This window comes from Malus domestica, chromosome 06 (assembly GCF_042453785.1).
Source record: "Malus domestica chromosome 06, GDT2T_hap1".
Classification (NCBI taxonomy): Eukaryota; Viridiplantae; Streptophyta; class Magnoliopsida; order Rosales; family Rosaceae; genus Malus; species Malus domestica.
In genome coordinates this window covers 26,066,862-26,088,935 of record NC_091666.1, presented here as the reverse complement: position 1 = coordinate 26,088,935, position 22,074 = coordinate 26,066,862, and the positions used below count along the sequence as shown (strand labels likewise).

General features: G+C 37.7%; 2 protein-coding genes and 1 non-coding gene across 3 annotated transcripts; 1 reads left to right on the top strand and 2 right to left on the bottom strand.

The window, feature by feature from the left end:
* Nucleotides 1–7,969: 7,969 nt before the first annotated feature.
* On the bottom strand, nt 7,970–9,131 carry LOC103415142 (uncharacterized). Its single transcript, XM_008353495.2, has 3 exons — nt 8,946–9,131; nt 8,504–8,743; nt 7,970–8,458 (listed from the first exon to the last, which is right to left on the bottom strand). Exons 1-3 carry the CDS (start codon nt 9,129–9,131, stop codon nt 7,970–7,972), a joined length of 915 nt encoding a protein of 304 aa, XP_008351717.2.
* A 752-nt stretch (nt 9,132–9,883) lies between these two features.
* TRNAS-AGA (transfer RNA serine (anticodon AGA)) lies at nt 9,884–9,965 on the top strand. Its single transcript has one exon. It is a non-coding gene; the product is annotated as a tRNA-Ser (tRNA).
* A 6,852-nt stretch (nt 9,966–16,817) lies between these two features.
* On the bottom strand, nt 16,818–19,545 carry LOC103448280 (floricaula/leafy homolog). Its single transcript, XM_029103781.2, has 3 exons — nt 19,022–19,545; nt 18,143–18,552; nt 16,818–17,358 (listed from the first exon to the last, which is right to left on the bottom strand). Exons 1-3 carry the CDS (start codon nt 19,476–19,478, stop codon nt 16,993–16,995), a joined length of 1,233 nt encoding a protein of 410 aa, XP_028959614.1. The 5' UTR covers nt 19,479–19,545; the 3' UTR covers nt 16,818–16,992.
* Nucleotides 19,546–22,074: the final 2,529 nt, after the last annotated feature.

Genomic DNA, 22,074 nt, shown 5'->3' with positions numbered 1-22,074 from the left:
CAAGTACATAAGAAGATACTTGTGACAAGTCAATCTTTGCCATTGATTGACTCTTAAAACATCATTCACTAAACTTTCATCCAGGATATTTTACAAAATACCAGTGAACTATAGTATACCATTCAAAAGTAGATCTCCATAATTTACAAACTCCTAGTTAACATTAGCCAAAATACTTCATAGTGGAAAGCTAAGTTATAAGTCATAACCTAAGATTGTACGATTAATAAAATACATCCATATCAAAAGGCACCACATAATATACTCATCCGCTTGCTTTGTCGCTTAAAAGCCTTTAGACAAACACTTTCTTGAGTTCCGGTTTGATTGCCCTGAACACTCCCACATTTTTTTGTTTATCCAAAATAAGAGACAATGCATCAATTTGATCCATAGGAGAAAGACCCATTTCTTCAAGTTCGTTAGCTATGTTACTATGATCTGCAGTACCTTGAACTAAAGCTTCAGTTACCATTTGCATCCTTCCCACTTTCAACATAAAATTCTTTCAGTCCACTGATAATTGCCTCGGTTTCATCACTTGAACTTCCCACACCTCTTTTCCTCTTTCGTTGGCTATTTTCAGATGGAATGCTTTGTTGGCTTTGTTCGTTCATTGAAGAAACAACATTTTCACCTCCAATATCACTTGCACCAACCTGATCATGACTTTGTTCCTCCACCATTTCAGCAGGGGTTTCGGCTACATTACCCGTAGCCCGATCTTTTCCAAATATATATGCAAATCTATCATACAGTGGAAAATGTTTGCTTCTCCATCCATCGGCTTCTTTATTTTTCTAAGATTATATCAACATAGCAAAACTAAAATTGAGCATGCGTAACAAATATAGCAGCAAGAACAAAACTAATGTATAAATAAAATAGGATATGAACCTGCACATAAGTTTGCCATGCGTCATCACTGTCAACTTCAACGCACTTTTTGACATCATTCTGTGCAAATCCACTTGTGTTTATCATGTCAACGACCATACTATATGTTTTTTTCCATTTCTTCCAACTTTGACTCAATATGTGGAGTTGCCTTTATATTGGAATAAGGACATAAAACATTGACAGCTTTCGCTATTTCAATCAAAGTACCTTGTTTGAAAGAACCGGTGTCAAACCGTTGCTTCCGAGCAACAAAATCCTCAAGAACGAATAGTAATACTTCTTCCTCAAATGCTTCCCATTTACGCCTTCTTCCTTTTGGCTCTTGAGTAGCATTCAAAATATTGTCTTTATCCATACCTAAACAAAAAATATTTGAATGTACTAAAATACAATACAAATAATCAATTTGCATAATATCCAATCAATTTGCATAATATCCAAATAATTTGCATACCATCCAATCAATAAAAAAGTTTTAACATTCACTGATGAGCAATCTAATAATTATGCTAATATCCAACAAATGCATGATAAAAAGAAATACTAAAATAAAATGTTATCATTAACACATATAGCTAGTTCGGTTGCTGGTTCCTAATTGCTCTCCACTCATTATACATTTCCTGAGCCATGGCATTCCTCTTTACAGTCCACTGGTCAGATGTTTCAACACTACCAACATATTCACCTTCTTCTGTATTTTTTCCATCTTGTATTATTGGCAAATTTTCCAGTGGATCTACAGACATCTCTTGCCTAATAAGATTGTGTAGTAGGTAACAAGCGGTAATTATTCGACCTTGTGTCCTTATCGGATAGAAAGATGGACTTCTTAGTATCAACCACCTTCCTTTTAGCAAGCCAAAACAGCGTTCAATTACATTCCTTGCCTTAGAATGCTTCATGTTAAAATACTCTTCCTTATTAGAAGGCGTTCGTCCCTCCCATTCAGATAAATGATAAGGTATTCCTCTATAGGGTGCAAGGAATCCTTCACCATTTGTATAACCATCATCTACAAGGTAATAATAACCTAATAAAAAAAAACGTTATTAGTGTTTTGTAGTTGACAAACAAAACTAGACCTAACTTACAAAGTTGAGACTAACTAATACTTTTACCCGTTGGTACCTTAAAACCATTAGGCCTAGTAATTGCATCATGTAGCACTCTAGAGTCTGATGCGGAACCCTCCCACCCCGGAAACACATATATGAACTGCATATCTCCTGAACACACACCTAACACATTAGTTGCGACTCGACCCCTTCTTGTTCGGTATCTTGGTTTGTCAATTTCATGTACATGCACATCAATGTGTGTTCCATCTATTGCTCCCAAGCAATTCTAAAAAAAAAAAAAAATTAAGCTTTTGTTAATTTATACAAAGGGAATGAAGAGTTAAAGCTTAGGGAAAATGAAAAAAAATTATCATACCTTAAAACATCGCCACCTAGGATCTGTATAATCAATAGGCACAGGCTGAGGGACTTTTAGTAGGATACCTTGTAATCGCAAAATTCCTTGCAATACGCTATTGAAATACCTACTTATAGTCTCTCCCGACCTATAAAATCTACCGCCAACACTACGATTCTTAGTATGATGTGCTAGTATTTGTAAAGTCATACACACCTGCTCCTCTACAGACACCAAACCATCAGTTTTTACCCTCCCATCTTGACGAAGTAAGTCACATAATATGGCAAAAGTCCTTCTATCCATTCTCAATTGGTTGACACATTCAATATCAGTATTCCCTATTATACAATTCAGATAACACAAACTAATCTCTCGTCTAACAAGTGAACGGTTAGTCAAAGTGGGTCGTTCAACATGTCTCTGTTTGGCCCTTACCATCATCAACACAAGAATCATACAAATGCAAATTGTCTCTAAATGAGACATCTCTAACAATAAGATCAATAAAAGCTTCCTTCGATCCATATCTATCGAAACAAAAAAAAAAGGAAAATTAAATAAGGACATTATATATGTAATATTTACTGTTATTAAGGGTGATGGAAATGAAGTGATTATGATACGAAATGAACTAGATCAAAATAAACGGTATACAAAGAATTCTGAAACAAGTAACTGCATTAACAGCCCAAAAAATAACCAACCAAGTCACAATTAATGTTGGATCAACAAAAAAAAATAACCAGTCAAGTCACAATTGCTAGGCATTGCATGTCAAGAGGGAAATTAAAGGACACCTGTAATGCAGTAGCCTTAGCCTTATCCTTCCGTTTATGCTCCTCTTCTCTGCAACCAACAACCACAGAATATTGCAGTTCAGCATACAAAACATTCACATTGTAATATCATGGTTATAAACTAAATACACACACACGCAGACACACACACTTACAAAGCACACACACACACTTACAGTGCAGAATACACACACACACACACACTCATAGACCAACTAAAGATACACACACATAGAAACACTTCAACTAAACACACCAACTAAACTCATAGACCACAAAAAAAAACATCCATTCTAGTTCAAGATCAAAAGATGAGCAATTAAGTAAGGACAAAAATAGTTCAAACCGGACACTAATCTTTTGAATGAAACTCAACCGCAACATGAGGAGAAAAGCAGAGAGATTGTTGCAAGGAGGACTTCCAGTTGGAACAAAAATTCTAGACCAACCCTACCCCCTTCCCTGCCTCACCCTCTCTCGCCCCCCCTCACGTTAATGAGTACACACATACACACACACACAGAGAAATTACACACACACACACACACAGTACACAAACACACACACACACACAGTAATGAGTACACACACACACCCCCCACGTTAATGAGTACACATAAACACACACACATAGAGAAATTACACACACACACACACACACAGAGTACACACACACACAGTACACAAACACACACACACACACCCCACGTTAATGAGTACACACAAACACACACACACACACACACACACACACACACACACACACACAGTACACAAACACACACACACAGTAATGAGTACACACACACACACACACACACACACCCCACGTTAATGAGTACACAAACACATACACACACACACAGAAATTACACACACACACACAGAGTACACACACACACAGTACACAAACACACACACACACACACACACCCCCCACGTTAATGAGTTCACACACACACACAGAAATTACACACACACACAGAGTACACACACACACACACACAGTACACACACACACACAGAAATTACACACACACACACAAAGTACACAAACACACACACACACACACCCCCCACGTTAATGAGTACACACACACACACACACACAGAAATTACACACACACACACAGAGTACACAAACACACAAAAACACACACACACACACACACACACACACCCACGTTAATGAGTACACACAAACACACATACACACACACAGAAATTACACACACACACAGAGTACACAAACACACACACACAGTAATGAGTACACACACACACACACACACACACACACACACACATAAATTATACACCCACAGACAGTACACAAACACACACACACACACACACCCCCCCCCCCACGTTAATGAGTACACACAAACACACACACACAGAAATTACACACACACAGAGTACACAAACACACACACACACAATACACAAACACACACACACACACACACACAGTACACAAACACACACACACACACACACACACACAGTACACAAACACACACACACACACACACCCCCCCCCCCACGTTAATGAGTACACACAAACACACACAGTACACAAACACACACACACACATAGTACACAAACACACACACACACAGAGGATAGTAAGACCCAAAAGTTCCATCTTTCCTGCCAATAGCTAAATGTTAAATTTCTTGAACAACACAACCTATATGCCAAATACCTGAACAGCTAACTAACGTTGGACATTCATTGTACTCAATCAACATATATCCCAGGACCAAGAAAGTTATAAAGAAACAAAATGAAACAAGAATTAAAAAAATGAAAACAAAAACTTAAGAGAAAAGAGAAATGCACAATCAAGTTATCCATGCTCAGTGACATTAGAATATGCAAACAGAATAATTGACCTCATCATCCAGAAAAGTTAAGCTAAAGAAACGCAAATGTTTCGATATGAGCTAAAGCATACCAAAACAACTATGCCCAGTTATGTTCGATTAACCTAATTTGGCAGTGAAAGGCCTTCTAGTGAATGACATGACTTTAACACTAAATCGAGAAGAGGAAACTCTTCTGCACTAACTCATCAATTCATCCTAATTTGGCAGATAGAAACATACAGTGAAAGAGGTGCTTGGAGAGAGTATGCTTGGAGACGAGGATTTTTGGTAATGACATACACATAAATTACACACACAGACACACACACACACACAGACACACACACACACGCAGACACACACACGCACAGAGTACTCTCATTGTTGAAACCCCAATTTTTAAAAATCGAAAACAACATGTGGGTAGGACTTCCAAGTTTTACAACTTTGACATCCTAAATTCCCAAGTTCCATCTCATCTTATGAAAAGCCCAAATTCTAATTTCAATTTCACCTAAATATCAAAACCCTAATTTATTCAAGTGCATATCTCTATGATTCAAAAATTATCAAACCCAGAACAACAAAATCAAATAAAGCTCAGTAAAATTACCATCTGCAACACAAATACATGAAATTAATAGAAGAATCGAAGTTTACCATACAACTCAGATAAGGGCGAGCAGATGCAGAGATCGGAAGACGCAGAGATGAGGGTGAGGAGGACGAAGATGAGGGAGCACGGCAAGGACGACGTTGAGGGAACGTAGAGATGAGGACGAAGGGAAGACAGGACGAAAGGAAGACGCAGAAAATCTCTAGGTTTGCTCTAGCTTACAAATCCGCCCAATTTTGGGGTTGCTCGTAAAGAACGGCTAAGGAGGTACTTAGTCCAAGCGAGTCCGGGTTAAGCTCATTAAAGCTAATCCGGATGCACACCAAACGTCGGACTATAGTCTAGTCCAGTCCAAGCCCTCTTAATCCTGTCAAACAAACGTGCCCTTAGTTTTCAGTTTCGACCACCTGAAATTTGTATTGTACTGCAATGTACCACGTACCGATAGAAATTTTTTTTAATTAACATGCGCAACATAGGGCTCAATTTTTTTTTACTAACATGGCCACTTGGTAAATATGATTTAATTAAAAATATTATAAGTTAACATAAAAAAAAAAAAAAAATATATATATATATATATATATATATATATATATATATATATAAAACCATGACATCTTCCATTCATCAACTAGCAACCCGTACGCCAACCAACCTCCTCCGCCCTATGAACCCATTCTTCTACTATCTCTATATGAAACAAAAAATTTCTGGTGGAGCCACGTACAAATTTAATTAAGTCGCATATGATCCACGACATCTAAATCTCCAACAAATCTGGATCCAATGACAGAGACAGTACGAGAAGGGGGATGATGTGGTTGAGCTGAAGAGTGTGGGGTTAGAAGTTGGTGGGGGAGTCACAGGGAGGAAGGAGCAAGAGATGCCACCATTACTAGAGTTCTTATTTGTTTTTTGTTGTGTGTGCATTTTTTTAATTTTTTTTTTTTTTGAATAAGCGATATCATTTACACTAAGAGGGAGGTTGTGGGTTTAGTCTCACAAAGGACTAGTAATAATGTGGTTCAAATTCGTTTTTAGCGAGAATCAAATCAAGATGTAAGATCTATGTTGTCGACATCATCAACTAACAGAAGTTTTAACAACGGGTGGTACTTTGCAACATGATGCAAAGTCCAAGTAGTACATAAATAATAAATAAAAGTTCAAGTGGTAAATACGCACACTAACAAAAGTCGAGATGGCATTTGTACAAAAATGTATTTTCACCATCTTTTTGAGTGACAAAGATGATTTCATTAATATGTAGATAAGATGAAAAAAATGTAATGAAGCAAAGCAAATAAATGAGACTTTGAGATATAACAAACGAACTTGATAACCATAAAAGTTTACTACACAGAAGAACCAGCATCAGCATGGACATGGGCATGGGCAAGCATTACCCATTTCTTATTTTAAATAAACACAAAGCCTAAACCCTATTAAAAAACCACCATGGGCAAGCACTACCCATTTTTTATGTTAGATGTATATATATATATATATATAAGTTCATACTTATTCAAAGCAAACTGAAGTAAAGCAGCCTGTGTATAAACACTTGAGCACTCCCGAATTAAAAGTTTGCTGCACCAAAATAACCCTTCCAAGTGTTGAATATTTTAATAATATATTAATATATTCGTGTGGAAGAAGTTGGGTATTTGCCCAACAGTTACTCTTCATCAGATTAAAGCAATGTGACTTTTCCAACTTTGCAAAAAGACATGTCTGACTAGTTCACAGTTTACTAACAGACATAACCTTTGGTAGTTGATGCTTTGCATCAAACATGCGTATTGGGTATATTAATTCAGTTGTATCCATGGCAAGAAGACATACCCAAAATCAAAGGATGTATTCCATGCCGAGTAGGCATATCCAAAACCAAAGGATATGTCTTACGGGTGCAATCTCTCCTATATATTGGTAAATTGGTAGAAAAGAAATTCATTCAGAAATTTATTGTCTATACAATTATATAATTTTGTTTCTACATTCCTTGCTCTCTTTTCTCTCCATCACATTCATACAATTTCTTTCTAGTTATTTCTAAGGGAATACAATTCGGTTTTGCTAATCGAATATTTCATATTTTATTGTATCCTGGAAGTGATTTGCCAAGAACCTTTTAGCAAACTCATTCGAGTGGGGGCAAATAACACTTTAAGGAAACGATTCAAGTCGTACCTCAAAGTCATCATTCGGATTATTCTTTATATTTCTGTATTTACTCTAACACCAAGTTCAACATTTCTTGCAGCACAAGTCAACCGATCACTCCAAATCATCGGCTTTCACAAGCAGAGGGCTTGTTGGTGAAACATTTCCATCATCAACATCCATTGCTTCTCCCTCATGAGCCTTCTTCCTTCCTCGGGTCTTTGCTGCAGCACCCCCCCTGACCAGCAGGCTTCCTCCCACGCTTTGCAGCTGGCTTTTTCTTCTCATTTGGATCCTGAACCGATTGGACCTGCTGGGGGCTTGATGGGGAACCATTTCCTTCTTTGTCGCCCAATGCTTCTTTCTCCTGAGCCTTCTTTCTTCCTCGGGTCTTCCCTCCAGCACTGCCCTGACAGCCAGGTTTCCTTCCACGCTTTGCAGCTGGCTTTTTGCTCTCTTTTGGATCCTCTTCAGATTGCACCTGCAGAGGATTTGCTGGTGAACCATTTCCTTCTTCATCACCCGAGGCTTCCTCCTTAGTCCTCTTTCTTCCCCCGGACTTTGCTCCAGCACCTCCCTGACCGGCAGGTTTCCTCCCACGCTTTGCAACAGGAGCATCAGATTTGCTTTCTTTAGGATCTCCCTTCGAACCATCAGTCTGGGCGCCAAAAATTTCCTTTGCCTACCCATCATCATCAGTCTTTGATGAGTAATTACCAGCATCAACCTTGACAAGTTTGGGACTCCTTGCAGGAGACTTTGTTCCTGAAGTCTGCCCGTTGCCATTCATTCCTGTTTTGTCAGACACAGGATCACTAGCTTCATTGTCAGAATCATCTTCTTCGCTTGACTCCTCAGTTGGATCCTCATCCCCTTCATCACTTGACTTCTCAGTTGGATCTACCTTCTCTTCCTCTTCATTCAGAGCTTTTAGTGATTCGATCATATTCTTTATCTCTGTATTCACCTGCCAGGTTTAATCCCACAACATACAGTAAAAAAATTGTCAAGGAGTTATACTTCAATAACGTAATGTTTCATTGGTTTCTAATAAGATAAAAGACAAAAATCAAAAGAACACTCTACCTACGAGCAGTTAAAAAATGAAAGGAAGAATAATTGTTATCTTCCCATGAAACAAAAAGAAAAATGCGCGAGTAACTACAAACCTGAGGATTCTTCAGAAAATCAGAGATATCCCCCGGACAGGCAGGGCATTTCATTACATTCTTTCGGGCTCGGAGAGACCGTCCACCTCTGCTTCTTTCTGTCACAAAACTCTTGCCAACAAAAGCACCTTCTAAGCACGACTTGCAAAAGTGATGAACACAAGGTGTGGATACTGGTGCAGTCATCACCTCCCAGAATATATGTGTGTTACTATATATGTCGTTACCTCCCAAAAAATAACAAGTGCGCAATTATCGCTAATGATTAATGTTGCTTATGGACTTGAGCGGAACTAATTGAATACATGTCAGTTCTAATAAACTTTGGTGGAACGCCATCTTCATCTTTTCGTGATCGCAGTCGACTCTTCTGAATTTCGATCGTAGCTGAGGCGCCGCCATCTCAAATGATCTCCAGTTGCTAACCATGGTTTGGCACAAATCTCATCGCCACTAAAATGAATTGCTTTAACATGCTTTTGAATTTAAGCAACGGGTTTCGGTTTTGGTTCCAACATTTGGTGTCGTTTTTTATTAAACAATGTCCTCTGTTACAATTGGACCGCACAACGACGGGCTACTATTTCATGAGCTTCATTAATTGAATCCAATGACAGATCAGCTAAAACTTGAATGGATTTTGTAGTCCAACCTCACCCTTGAAGGGTCAGCCTATCCTAATACTGCCTCTACTAAGTGTACGTTGCCGATGACGGGGTAGAATCTCTCAAGATTCACACATACGTTTTGATAGTCGGGTTATTGATTTCAAAGTCAATCAACGGTTCATAGCCGATTTTGGTAATTATAAAGTAGTGTTGTATTTATAGGTCTTTAATATGATCTTTATACGTGTGTAAATGTTTCTTTCTCACTCCCATTATCATTATTCTAAACAAGTTAGTATAATGGTTAATGGTCCTTCACTTTCAAATAAGGTGGACGTGCCGGAGTGGTTATCGGGCATGACTAGAAATCATGTGGGCTCTGCCCGCGCAGGTTCGAATCCTGCCGTCCACGTTTTTATCCCTCACTAGAGAAAAAAGAAGTGATTCACACAGTCATTAATTCATTTTTAATTGGTGGTTATAAGAAATTTTTAGTGTGACGTTTTACGTCAGTTACTAATTCACCTGTTTATAGTTATTATTTTATTTTTGATTTGTGATCAAGGAAGAAAATATCGGTGATATCGGAAATATCGGTAGTCCGAAAACACGGAAATATCGATGGAAATATCGGTAAAATATCGATATCGATAAAAATTACATGGAAACCACGGAAATTGTAAGAAAAACTTGGAAATTTGTATTGAAACTTTGTAGGATGTTTATTTAGTCAATTATCTATTAGTTTATCACAAAAAATTGGAAGGAAATGCATTGCATGATGGATTTAACATTATCAAGTTGATTATATAGCGATCTAACAAACATTATGAGTGTAGAAAATATGTAGTAATTAATGAAAGAAGTCTAAACACACCATAATCATTTATATATAATGAATTAGTACAATATTTTACACTTTAGTACCACATAGAGTTCCTATGAGGTTCAAATTTGTCACTATCTTCATCATCTCTATGTGTAGAATGAGTGTATTGTGAAGAGTAGTTATCAAATGATAAATCCCCAAAATAGTTTTGCATGTAATTGTTAATATGCCACCCATATGGATCCGAGATTGGTTGAGGTTGTCCATAAGAAAAATCATTTAAAGATTGAGGCTGGGATTGATTCCATGAGTCGCTCGATTCCATCCCAACAGGAATGGGATATGAAGGGTAGGGAAATGGTTGGTTATGAGTATAACCATAGTTACTACTTCCCAATCCAAAAGAGTCTGAAGTTCTAGATAACGAGTCATCTTCTTGACTTGACAAAATCCCTTTGCCTCTTTCTCTGCGAGTATAGTCCTTCCCTATGGCACCAATTCCTGGTCCTGCCCGCCTACTGCCATGGTCATCATCTTGTGTTGCATGCGTGAAGTTTGCCTCACCAGTGAATGGGCTCATATATCCGGGAGGTGATGGTCCATAATAGTTTCCATATCCACCACCACTACCTCCAGCTCCACTATGTCCTTCATCATTCCCACCTCCGGTGGTAGGTGAGTCTCCTGATCTTGTACTAGAGCTATCATTAGTATCAGCACGATGTTGTGGTTGTGTAGGATTGGAAAAAGGTGGAATTCCAGTGTTGCTTGGCCTTGGGTGCAAAAGTTCTTCGAAAGAGTCAGCGCTGCTAGATCCCACCTCCTCCTCTAATACTCTTTCTACATTTATCCCTTCATTACGTGCTTCTTCAGCAACTCTGGGAGCTGGGTTGCCTTCATCATCATCTAAATGAAGATGTCTAATCCATTGAAAAAGTTGGTTACCCTCCGTATCATCATCTTCACCAACAATATCAAACACATCTAGTGGGTCACCACGGTCGACATGATCGATTTCTGCTTCCTTATCTCGAATTTGAAGCTTCATGTTGTAGTAGCAATAAACTAATTTTTTCAAGCTACTATGAGCCAACTTATTTCTTTGCTTTGTATGGATGAGTGCAAATGTGCTCCAATTTCTTTCACAAGCTGATGAGGAAGCTGTTTGTGATAATACTTTTATTGCTAACTTTCTCACAGTTGGTGCATCGGTCCCATACATGATCCACCATTCAGCTACAATGAAAAATAATGTTGATAAGCCTAATAACTCCAACAAATTCTATTATAAACTTATAGTGAAATATGTTTATACTCACTAGGAGACATATTTGTTCGAGCAGCAACTGATGTTGGTTCTCCAAATGTTCTTCTTGCATCTTTAAACCATGTTAGCTGAATACAATAAATTGTGTTAGTTTAATCCAACAAAGTAATTATTATAATTTAAGTAATTGTGTACCTCATTTCCAAATTGGCCAACTGCTGGTGATGCAGGGTCTAATTTAGAGTATACATTATGTACAGCACGTATAAGGGTACCATCATCTCCAACACCGGGTCTGTATTGGTATCGGGGATTCAAATAATATGCTGTTCAAAGAAACACATACTCTAATAAGATAAATAATACTTATGCAACTAAAGAAATGAATTGCAAATTATGACATAATTTATACCTGCTGCATGCAAATCGTGGTATAATGTTTTATACCATCAGTCTTCAATTATTTTTACGACCCACCTTGCACCATGTTTTCTTTCCAATTCATCCTTCACTACACGCATCAACTCATATACAGCCCCCATAGTAGGATACACTTCTGTGTCAACGATCCGTAAAACTTTGTAAAGAGGTTCAAACACTTAACACACATGTTCTGTTTGACTCCAAAAAGCATGATCAAGCACTATACTTTCCACCAAACGACCTGTATTTGAGCGGCTAAAATTGTGGTTGGCCCAATCATCACTGGTGAATAGTTGCTTCAACCCTGCTTTCTTCTTGAGTAGGCTGTTTAATGCAATATAGTTGGTGGCGAATCGAGTGGTAGCTGGACGAATAATTTCTCCTCTGCAAAATTCACGCATCTTTGCCAACAACCAACCGTGATTGTAAATATAATTAGTGATCGTTCTAGCTCTTTTGACCACAGTAGCAACATTCTCTCTCTTCCCCATTGCCTCAAACATAAGATCAATACAATATGCTGCACATGATGTCCAAAACACATTATGATGCTTCATTAACTTTTTTCCAGCTTTGACAAATGCAGAACCGTTGTCGGTCACGACTTGGACAACATTATGCTCTCCCACCTCCATGATTACATCCCTCAATAATTTGTAAATATATTTGTAATTCTTTATATGGTCTGAAGCATCAACAGACTTCAAAAAAATTGTCTTGCCCTTGGAATATACCATGAAGTTGATGATAGATAATCTGGTCGGGCCGGTCCATCCGTCACACATGATTGTGCAACCATTAGTTTCCCACTTTGACCTCAACTTGTTAACATACTCGCCAATGTCTTTATACTCCATATCCAAATATTTGTTTCTTATCTCATAGGGAGTGGGATGTTGTACTCCAACACCGGCCTGTTGACATCCCACTACCATATTTTTGAAATGATGTGATGAAGCCTTCGCAGCAGGGACATTTTCATAGATAAAGAACTTGCTAATTAGACGCCCCATTCCCTCCTTCACATTACCTCCCTTGAAATAACTCCAAACACTCTTTTGACGTGCGTTGGATGACTTATATAAACTTGGGGCTATTGGTGGTGTTGGTTGTGATTTTCTAAGACTGCCTCCCCGTCTCATTTGTGCACCACCACTTGTCCCGGAACCTTGTCCCCTATTAGGAATTTTATGAAGGTGTTCTCTTTCCCATGCTGACTGTTTGGAGGCACGTAATGCTTGTTTCAAACTGCGTCGTTCTTCAGGTCCCATGTCATCATCACATTCGTCCTCATCGTCATCATCATCACTGTCAACCGCTTGGCTATAGACTTCTCCCCGTAGCTCAGCTCGAATATTTTCCATTCCTTGTGTCATCTTTTCCTTCTGCTGTTTTTTATTTTTTAATAATGTGCTGATGAATGCCTTCACTTCTGGGGGGACATTATCGCATCGTTGGACATTTTTTGATGGATCTAATCCACTAAGATGATACTTCAGTCGTGTCACTCCGCCACTCTTCATTACCCGACCACAATATTTGCAAATTGTGCCATGTTTGTTTCCGTCTATTGGGTCTCCATGTTCCCAAGCTGGATCACGTTTACTTGACATCTTAAATGTACCTATATTTATTTTTCATTAAAATTAGACAATTATTTTTTGATAAAAATAAGAGAACCTAAATAATAAAGTTATTCTACAGAAGAATTAAATACAAAGTAAAGAAAATGATTGTAAAAAGTTAAGTAATTATACAAATAATATGGAATAATAAAACCTAATATTAATGAATAATAATCCAATTTGATAATAATTCAATTTAATGAATAATAATCCAATTTGATAAAAAAAAATCCTAATATAAAACATGGTGATGAATAATAATCCAATTTGATAATAATAATCCAATTTGATAATAATCCAATTTAATGAATAATCCACCAATTTGATAAAAAAATTATCCTAAATTAAAACATGGTGATGAATAATAATCCAATTTGATAATAATAATCCAATTTGATAATAATCCAATTTAATGAATAATCCACCAATTTGATAAAAAAATTATCCTAAATTAAAACATGGTGATGAATAATAATCCAATTTGATAATAATAATCCAATTTGATAATAATCCAATTTAATGAATAATCCACCAATTTGATAAAAAAATTATCCTAAATTAAAACATGGTGATGAATAATAATCCAATTTGATAATAATAATCCAATTTGATAATAATCCAATTTAATGAATAATCCACCAATTTGATAAAAAAATTATCCTAATATAAAACATGGTGATGAATAATAATCCAATTTGATAATAATCCAATTTAATGAATAATCCACCAATTTGATAAAAAAATTATCCTAATATAAAACATGGTGATGAATAATAATCCAATTTGATAATAATCAAATTTAATGAATAATCCACCAATTTGATAAAAAAAATTCCTAATATAAAAGAATAATAATCCAATTTGATAATAAAAAAACCTAATATAAAAGAATAATAATCCAATTTGATAATAAAAAAATCTAATATTAAAGAATAATAATCCAATTTGATAATAAAAAAACCTAATATTAATGAATAATAATCCAATTTGATAATGAAGATGGTAAGAGAAATAAAATAATAAATAATATTAAACATATTAAAATTATCCTAGGGAATAATTATACAACATTACTTAATTACTTAAAACAATTAATATTAACATTACTTAATTGCTTACAAAAATTAACATGCAAGTATTAATTACTTAAAAAGATTCACATACGAGTCCACACAAATTTATTTGTTGTTGTATAAATTACAATAATATAAATTTAAGTTTGTAAACTTACCTTAAATATTGAAGCCTTTGTGTTCAAGCTTTGGAATGGATCTGGAATGACTTTGAAAATGGTAAGGAAAATAAAATAATAAATAACATTAAACATATTAAAATTATCCTAGGGAATAATTATACAACATTACTTAATTACTTAAAACAATTAATATTAACATTACTTAATTACTTACAAAAATTAACATAATTAACATGCAAGTAATTACTTAAAAAAATTAACATACGAGTGCACACAAATTTATTTGTTTTTGTATAAATTACAATAATATAAATTTAAGTTTGTAAACTTACCTTAAATATGGAAACCTTTGTGTTGCTTGGCTTTGGAAAGGATCTGGAATGGTTTTGAAAATGGTATGGGAAGAAGAATGTAAGTTAAAATTCGGTGAATGCCTCTGATGATGAAAGAATGTAAGTATATAACAGACATTGACACTGTTTTGCATGTGAAAGACTGTCACACGCTTTCATTATTAAAGCAGTAGTATTTGTTGTGCATGTTCTGAAATTGCAAAAAGTTCTTTGGATCATTGGATCAGAGAGGTAGACATAGGTTTGGAATGATTTGGTTTTGAATAATTTGGAGCATTGGATGCTTTTTTTTCTTAGACACCATCACTCAGACAGTAAAAAAGACTGAAGAACTCACACTCCACCACACACACACTTCGAGACCCCCCCCCACCACACCACACACGCACACCACACACGTACACCACACACGGAGGTCTCTCTCTCGATCTTTCATTTCCCACTCCACTACCATATTCTCGAATCCTCTCAGTCTCTCTCTTCTCTCCTCTCTCTCTGAGGTCGGTCTGAGCCTTCGTTCTCACCGAGAAGTTCTCAGTCTTCTCCCTCCCTTCCCCCTTCTCCAGTTCTTCCACACACACAGAGACATCATCTCTCGAATCTCGATCCTCCTCGTCCGTGTCTCCGTGTCTCCCTGTCTCCCTCTGCTCCTCCCATCTCACCCGCCCTAAACCCAGCCGTCGACACCACTCCATAACCGTCCGTGTCTCCGTGTCTCCCTGTCTCCATGTCTCCCTCTGTCTCCGTAGTCCAAGCCGTCGACACCACTGAGGAGCACGAACTTGTCCCAGCCGTCTTGGATTCGTGAGGAAGACGATGTTCCAGGCTCCTACTTCTCTTCTTCCCCTCTATTACTTTAAATTTTTGTACAGATTTCAATTTTTCTGCATGTTGCACCTTTGTTGTACTGAAATTGATTTTAGGGATTTAGGAATTAGGGTTTCTATTTTTGTACAGATTGCGATTTATCTGCATGTTGCTTGATTTTTGTACTGAAATAGATTTTAGGGATTTAGGAATTAGGGATTCAGTTCAGTTGCTTTGAATCCGAATTTGGGGATTTAGGGAATCGGTTCATTTGCTTTGAATTTTGTACTGAAATCGTTCTTCTCGGCTTGTAAACATGTTGATTTTTGTACTGAAATCGTTCTTCTCGGAATCCTGTATTGTAGATTCAGTTCATTTGCTTTGATCTAGCATTTGGGGATTTAGGGTTTCGAATTATTTGCTCCGGCCGTGTTCTCCGATGAGTCCATACCAAATATCGCGATAGTTTCGAAAATATCGCGATATTATCGATATTATCGATAATATCGCGATATTCTGCCGAAAACAAGTTGGATAGTTACTAAAATATCGGGGTCCCAAAAAAACGATAATATCGGCGATATTTCGCCGATATTATCGATATTTTCTACTGTGTTTGTGATTATGAGAAATTTTAGTGTAATAATTCACGTGCAGTTACTAATACACGTGTTATAATATTAATAAATTGACAACACATTTGTGCGACAGGGTAAGATTTAAAAACTTCCAATTACACTATTCAAAATTTTGATGGCAGATTAGTAAACAGTTAAAATAGCAAGCTTTTTAATTAGTAAATCATAGTTAGATCCTAACATCTTCATTCAGTCTGCCCTAGCCTTACTAGTACATGTATAAGTCCCTCCTTGGTTTGCCCAAAATCTCTCGCCCTCCGCAGAAGCGTTTTGTAAGTTATACAGTGGAACACAAACATTGATCAATAGGGCAGGTGCTCGCCCCCGCCACCGGAGGCAGAGCTAGAGGCGGTGGCATTGTGGCGCTCGGCGTGACAAAGCTGACGGAGCTTCGTGGGAACGTACCAGATGGAGAGACGGGGATGAGAATTGAAAATGGCATCGATGTCCCAGCCTTGGGCTGCTGCAATGACCACAAGAGGCTTGTAACACGCCTGCCGCCATGCCCCGACATTTTCGCCCCTCTCCTTGAACGCTCTCCTCAGCACATTCGACGCCTCCACGTCCAGGCAATGCAGGGCGTAGCAGTGCACATAGTGCCGCATCTTCGGCTTGTTGATGTAGCTTGCGCCTGACTTTTTGGCATACCTAAACACCTGGTTTGTCACCTGCATATATAATGTTTGTAGTAAAAAAGTGTGAAATTAAATTAGCCGAACTAAATAGTTGAATCAAATTACTTTTGGACTACAAACTGACCTACTTTCATTCATGTATTTTCGATTGCATCAAATTTGACTCATGATGTAAGAAAGTAGTTCCAATTCAAAGAATATTCATCAACAATGTGAATTTCTTGTACGATGATGAATTTAACAGATTTCGTACAAGAAATTCACAAAAGTTGACGGATATTCTTAAATTGACAAAATTTGCAGACCGCATGTATCAAATTCGATGTAATCGAAAATACATAAACGAAAGTGAAACTTTGCCAAATCTAAATTGATTGAAAATGTGTTGTTCATAACTGGAAAGAAGTGCTTTTAGTAGTGCTTTTCACACACATCTATTTACCTCTGACACATTCTTATTAATTTTGGTCAATTGATCTTTTTTAATTTATTCGATCCAACGACCATGAATTGAGAATAATGTGTGAAAGGTAAAAATGAGTGTGTAAATAACGCTTAGGGTCAACTACCTAAGTTTCCAGTGCATACCAACAAGGTGCATCAATGCGGTGAATACAGTGAAAAAAAACCCCATAACTGTTTTTCTTAGACAATCACCAAGTCTTTGTGGTAATTTTATACATGAGTATAAGAGTCTTTTTCTTTATTGATGAACGTCCAGAAATCAAACGTGGGTGTACAGAGAACCACTCAAGATGAGTTTACTGTATTTACCACAGTAAAAATCCGCTTATGAAATCATGGGTAAACTCCGTACCTTGGTTGGACATTTTTCACCGCGCTCCTTGGCAATGTTCTGGACCTGGATCAAGAAATCACGGCACAGCTCGTAGAGATAGAAGAGGTAATCAAGACCGTTCTTTTTGCCACGTGCCACCTCCCCAGGCTCCGTCACAATGAACGGGTGCTCCCTCTGTCTCTCGCCTAGCAACCCCCCTCCTCCACCGTTCCCCTGCCCATTCATGTTGTCCATGTCGTCGTCCTTGTCGTCTACACCCTCGTTATGATCATTATCATGACCCCCTCCAGCACTACAGTTCCTATATTGCCCCTTCTTCATCCTCCGCTGCTTCTTCCGCCTCTGCCCCGCCGTCACAACCTCCCACGCCATCCCTACTCCGGTCCCCACCATCTCCTTCTCTTGTTGCACTGGCTCCTCCGACAGCCCTACACATCCCATGCACATCGTATCATATATCCCAATCTAATATAACAACTAATTTATGTTCTAGTATCAAAGACTATGATAATTGACATATTATGTTACAATCATATAAAACATATGCTTTTAGTTTTATCACGCAATCTCGAACATCATATGATCTGGCATACTATGTTGCAAAATAATAAACATCTTTGATTTGTTATTTCCATCAAATTATTATACCAAAGGCCAAAAGTTTAAATGTTTTGCGACCTATTTTTCTTCTTTGATTCACTAAATCCTAAATTTTTCTTCTTTGATTCACTAAATTTTTTTAATCATCTATTTGAACATATTATATTGTCACACTATTAATTTACACGTAAAATAATGTTATTTCAAAGTGTAATCAAACCCTACCTATATGCCTATATACTACGGTTAATCTAAGACACAAAGGTAAATAATATTCATGTATATAGCGTATAGTACCTTCTTGGGAGAGAGCATCTAAGGCATTGGTGGTGGTATCACCAGAGACAGGGTTGCGCCGCCGAGAGTCCTCCTCCTCAAAGCGGCGGCGCTCGGCTCTGACGGCAGCTTTGATACCATACCTCTCCCCAACAAGCAACTCCCAGCGGAATATCTGGGAGAGGCTGCTCATCATGTCATCAAGCTCATCATCCTTCAGGTCCAAGAGGGTGTTCACAGTAAATCCAAGCTCCGCTATCTTCGCCGCCGTGTAGTATCTGACCCCATAAGCCTGGAACAAGTCTTCAAGCCCTCCAAGTCCAAGCTCTCTTGGCGGCCGCAAAGTATAACCAGCCGCCGCCCCAGCGGCTGTGGCTGCTGGCGGCACGGCTGCTTCGAGATGAACCCGGTTCGTCGGCACAACCATCCCACGTAAGTCCCACTTGAACAAGTTCGCAGAGAAGGCATCTGGATCCATATTTTCCACAACTCCACACAGCACAGTGTGAACGGAGACTATTTTCTGTGGGAGCTTGTAGTGTTCTGTTCCTATAAAAGCAAGACTGTTTTTCTTATACTTCCGAAACTACCCTTTTGTTTTGTATGAGTGTTTCCTGAGGAACTGACAAACTGGAGTTCGTATACTTGTATTCAAACTTGACACTTCCAAACCCAACCAAATTTTAACAACCAAAACGAAGGTGTCGTTTAACTTGTTAGGGTCCATCGAATTGGTCCCACTACCCAAAGAACTTCTTTAAATTGTTATGTTTGTTAGGTCTAGCCAATAAAGATCTATGCATGGCTCTGATAGATTTGAGTTGACCTTAAGGTTGGATTTGGTTTGTTCTTAGATTCTTATTTATCTTTGAACTCGTACAGCATCCAAGGAGTCATTTTTGCTAGAGAAACTTTAGTAGCGGAGTTACATGGTCGGACATGTAGGGCAAGTTATTAAAAAGTTCATATAGTTTCTAATTTCTATGATGTCATCATTAGATTCAAATATAAACTCTATCGACTAAGGCTGAATGTAGGGGAGTTTGTGAGAGAAAATGAGCCAAAAAAGAGTCCGACTTTTCTTATTGAAGTTTCTCTTTATTTTTACAAATAACAGTTTAATGCATACGCATAAATTACTTACAAAAAACAAGAGTAACTTTTATTTGCAGACATATCAAACCCTCTTCTACACGAAGGGCAGAACACCATAGAACTTCGTTGACATTAACATAACCTCGATTTTGCTAAGATAGGTTTCCCGTGTTAGTATTATGGCTGAGCATAAAAGTTAAGGGACCTTTTTTATATACTTAGGGATAGTCTATAACTGTTATATAAATGTAAAAGTTAGAGAGATAACCTTTATAGTGAGTGGACCGAAGCAGGGGTAAAATATCACACTGTAATTAAAACACAAGGAGATGGCAAATTAGGGGGGGATGGATGATATTATTGATCTGTTTTTCCGTATCCTTTGATTGCATTCGAGTGCTCTATTTATAGAGCAACTCAAACAACCGTATTAATTACATATGGAAATTTACAGCATGTAACCTTTGACAAACATGATCTCCTGCATCCAAAGTCACTTTCCAATTTGCATGGTCATTGAAAACTGCTACCAATGTTTTCAGTTTCTACGTGGGCATTCAATACCCACTAGTATTTTCAACACTCCCCCTTGGATGCCCACATATCAACATCAGTTGTCTCGTTAAAACCTTGCTTGGAAAAACCCAGTGGGAAAAAACCATAGCGAAGGAAAAAGAGTACAACTTTACCTGGATTGTTGATATAGTGTTCAGTATACTTATGTTGCCTCGCTAAAACCTTGATAGGAAAAACCCAGTGGGAAAAATCCTAATCGAAGGAAAAAGAGTACAACAAGCATGTATCATGGATGCTCCCCCTAAGATGTATCTCCCCCTGATTCCGCATTCTCCAAACTTAGTTGTTTGGTAAGTCGACGTAATCCGATACTTTGCATTAACTTCTGAAACGTGCATTTTGGTAGGGACTTGGTGAACAAGTCTGCCAGATTTTCATTAGAACGGATTTGTCTGACTTCAATAACTTTAGCCTTCTGAAGCTCATGTGCACTGAAAAACTTTGGAGATATGTGTTTAGTCTTATCGCCCTTGATGAATCTTTCCTTCATTTGGGCAACACAGGCTGCATTATCTTTATGAATGACAGTTGGATTATCTGTCTTCGAAGGTAGACCACATGAATTCCGAATATGATGGATCATTGATCTTAACCAAGAACATTCACGACTTGCTTCATGTAAAGCAAGTATTTCTGAATGATTTGAAGATGTAGCAACTAAGGTTTGCTTTGTTGAGCGCCATGAGATTGCTGTATCTCCATTCTTGAACACATATCCAGTTTGTGAGCAGGCTTTATGCGGATCAGAGAGGAAACCAGCATCTGCATATCCAACAAGGACCTGGTCATTTGTGGAGTTCTTTGAGTAAAAGAGACCCATATCTGTTGTCCCACGAAGGTATCGCAATACATCTTAGACACCTTTCCAATGACGGATTGTTGGAGCAGAGCTATACCTGGCTAACAAGTTGACTGAAAAAGCTATATCTAGTCTAGTACATTGTGCTAAATACAACAAAGCACCTACTGCACTTAGATATGGTACTTCTGGACCAAGGACCATTTCATCATCTTCTTTTGGACGGAATGGATCTTTCTTAATGTCCAGAGAACGAACGACCATTGGTGTGCTGAGTGGATAAGCTTTATCCATGCCAAATCGCTTCAGAATTTTTTCAATGTAAGCTGATTGGTGGACCAAAATTCCACTAGCACAATGCTCGATCTGCAGGCCGAGACAATATTTTGTTTTCCCAAGGTCTTTCATTTCAAATTCGCTTTTCAGATATTCAGCAGTTTTATAGAGCTCTTCAGGAGTTCCAACTAGGTTCATATCATCAACATATACTGCCACTATAGCAAATCCAGGGTTGGATTTCTTAATGAATACACAAGGGCAAATGACAATGTTGATATATCTTTCTTTGATCAAATACTCACTGAGACGATTATACCACATTCGT

What these genes read in the sequence shown, in the direction of transcription:
- LOC103415142 (XM_008353495.2), bottom strand. Translation starts at nt 9,131, where the DNA reads ATGACTGCACCAGTATCCACACCTTGTGTTCATCACTTTTGCAAGTCG. An exon ending in ATTTTCTGAAGAATCCTCAG is followed by an intron (nt 8,744 to 8,945) that starts GTTTGTAGTTAC and finishes TAAACCTGGCAG; the next exon opens with GTGAATACAGAGATAAAGAA. An exon ending in GGAGTCCCAAACTTGTCAAG is followed by an intron (nt 8,459 to 8,503) that starts GTTGATGCTGGT and finishes GATGATGGGTAG; the next exon opens with GCAAAGGAAATTTTTGGCGC.
- LOC103448280 (XM_029103781.2), bottom strand. Translation starts at nt 19,478, where the DNA reads ATGGATCCAGATGCCTTCTCTGCGAACTTGTTCAAGTGGGACTTACGT. An exon ending in AGATGCTCTCTCCCAAGAAG is followed by an intron (nt 18,553 to 19,021) that starts GTACTATACGCT and finishes TGGGATGTGTAG; the next exon opens with GGCTGTCGGAGGAGCCAGTG. An exon ending in GTGAAAAATGTCCAACCAAG is followed by an intron (nt 17,359 to 18,142) that starts GTACGGAGTTTA and finishes TTATATATGCAG; the next exon opens with GTGACAAACCAGGTGTTTAG.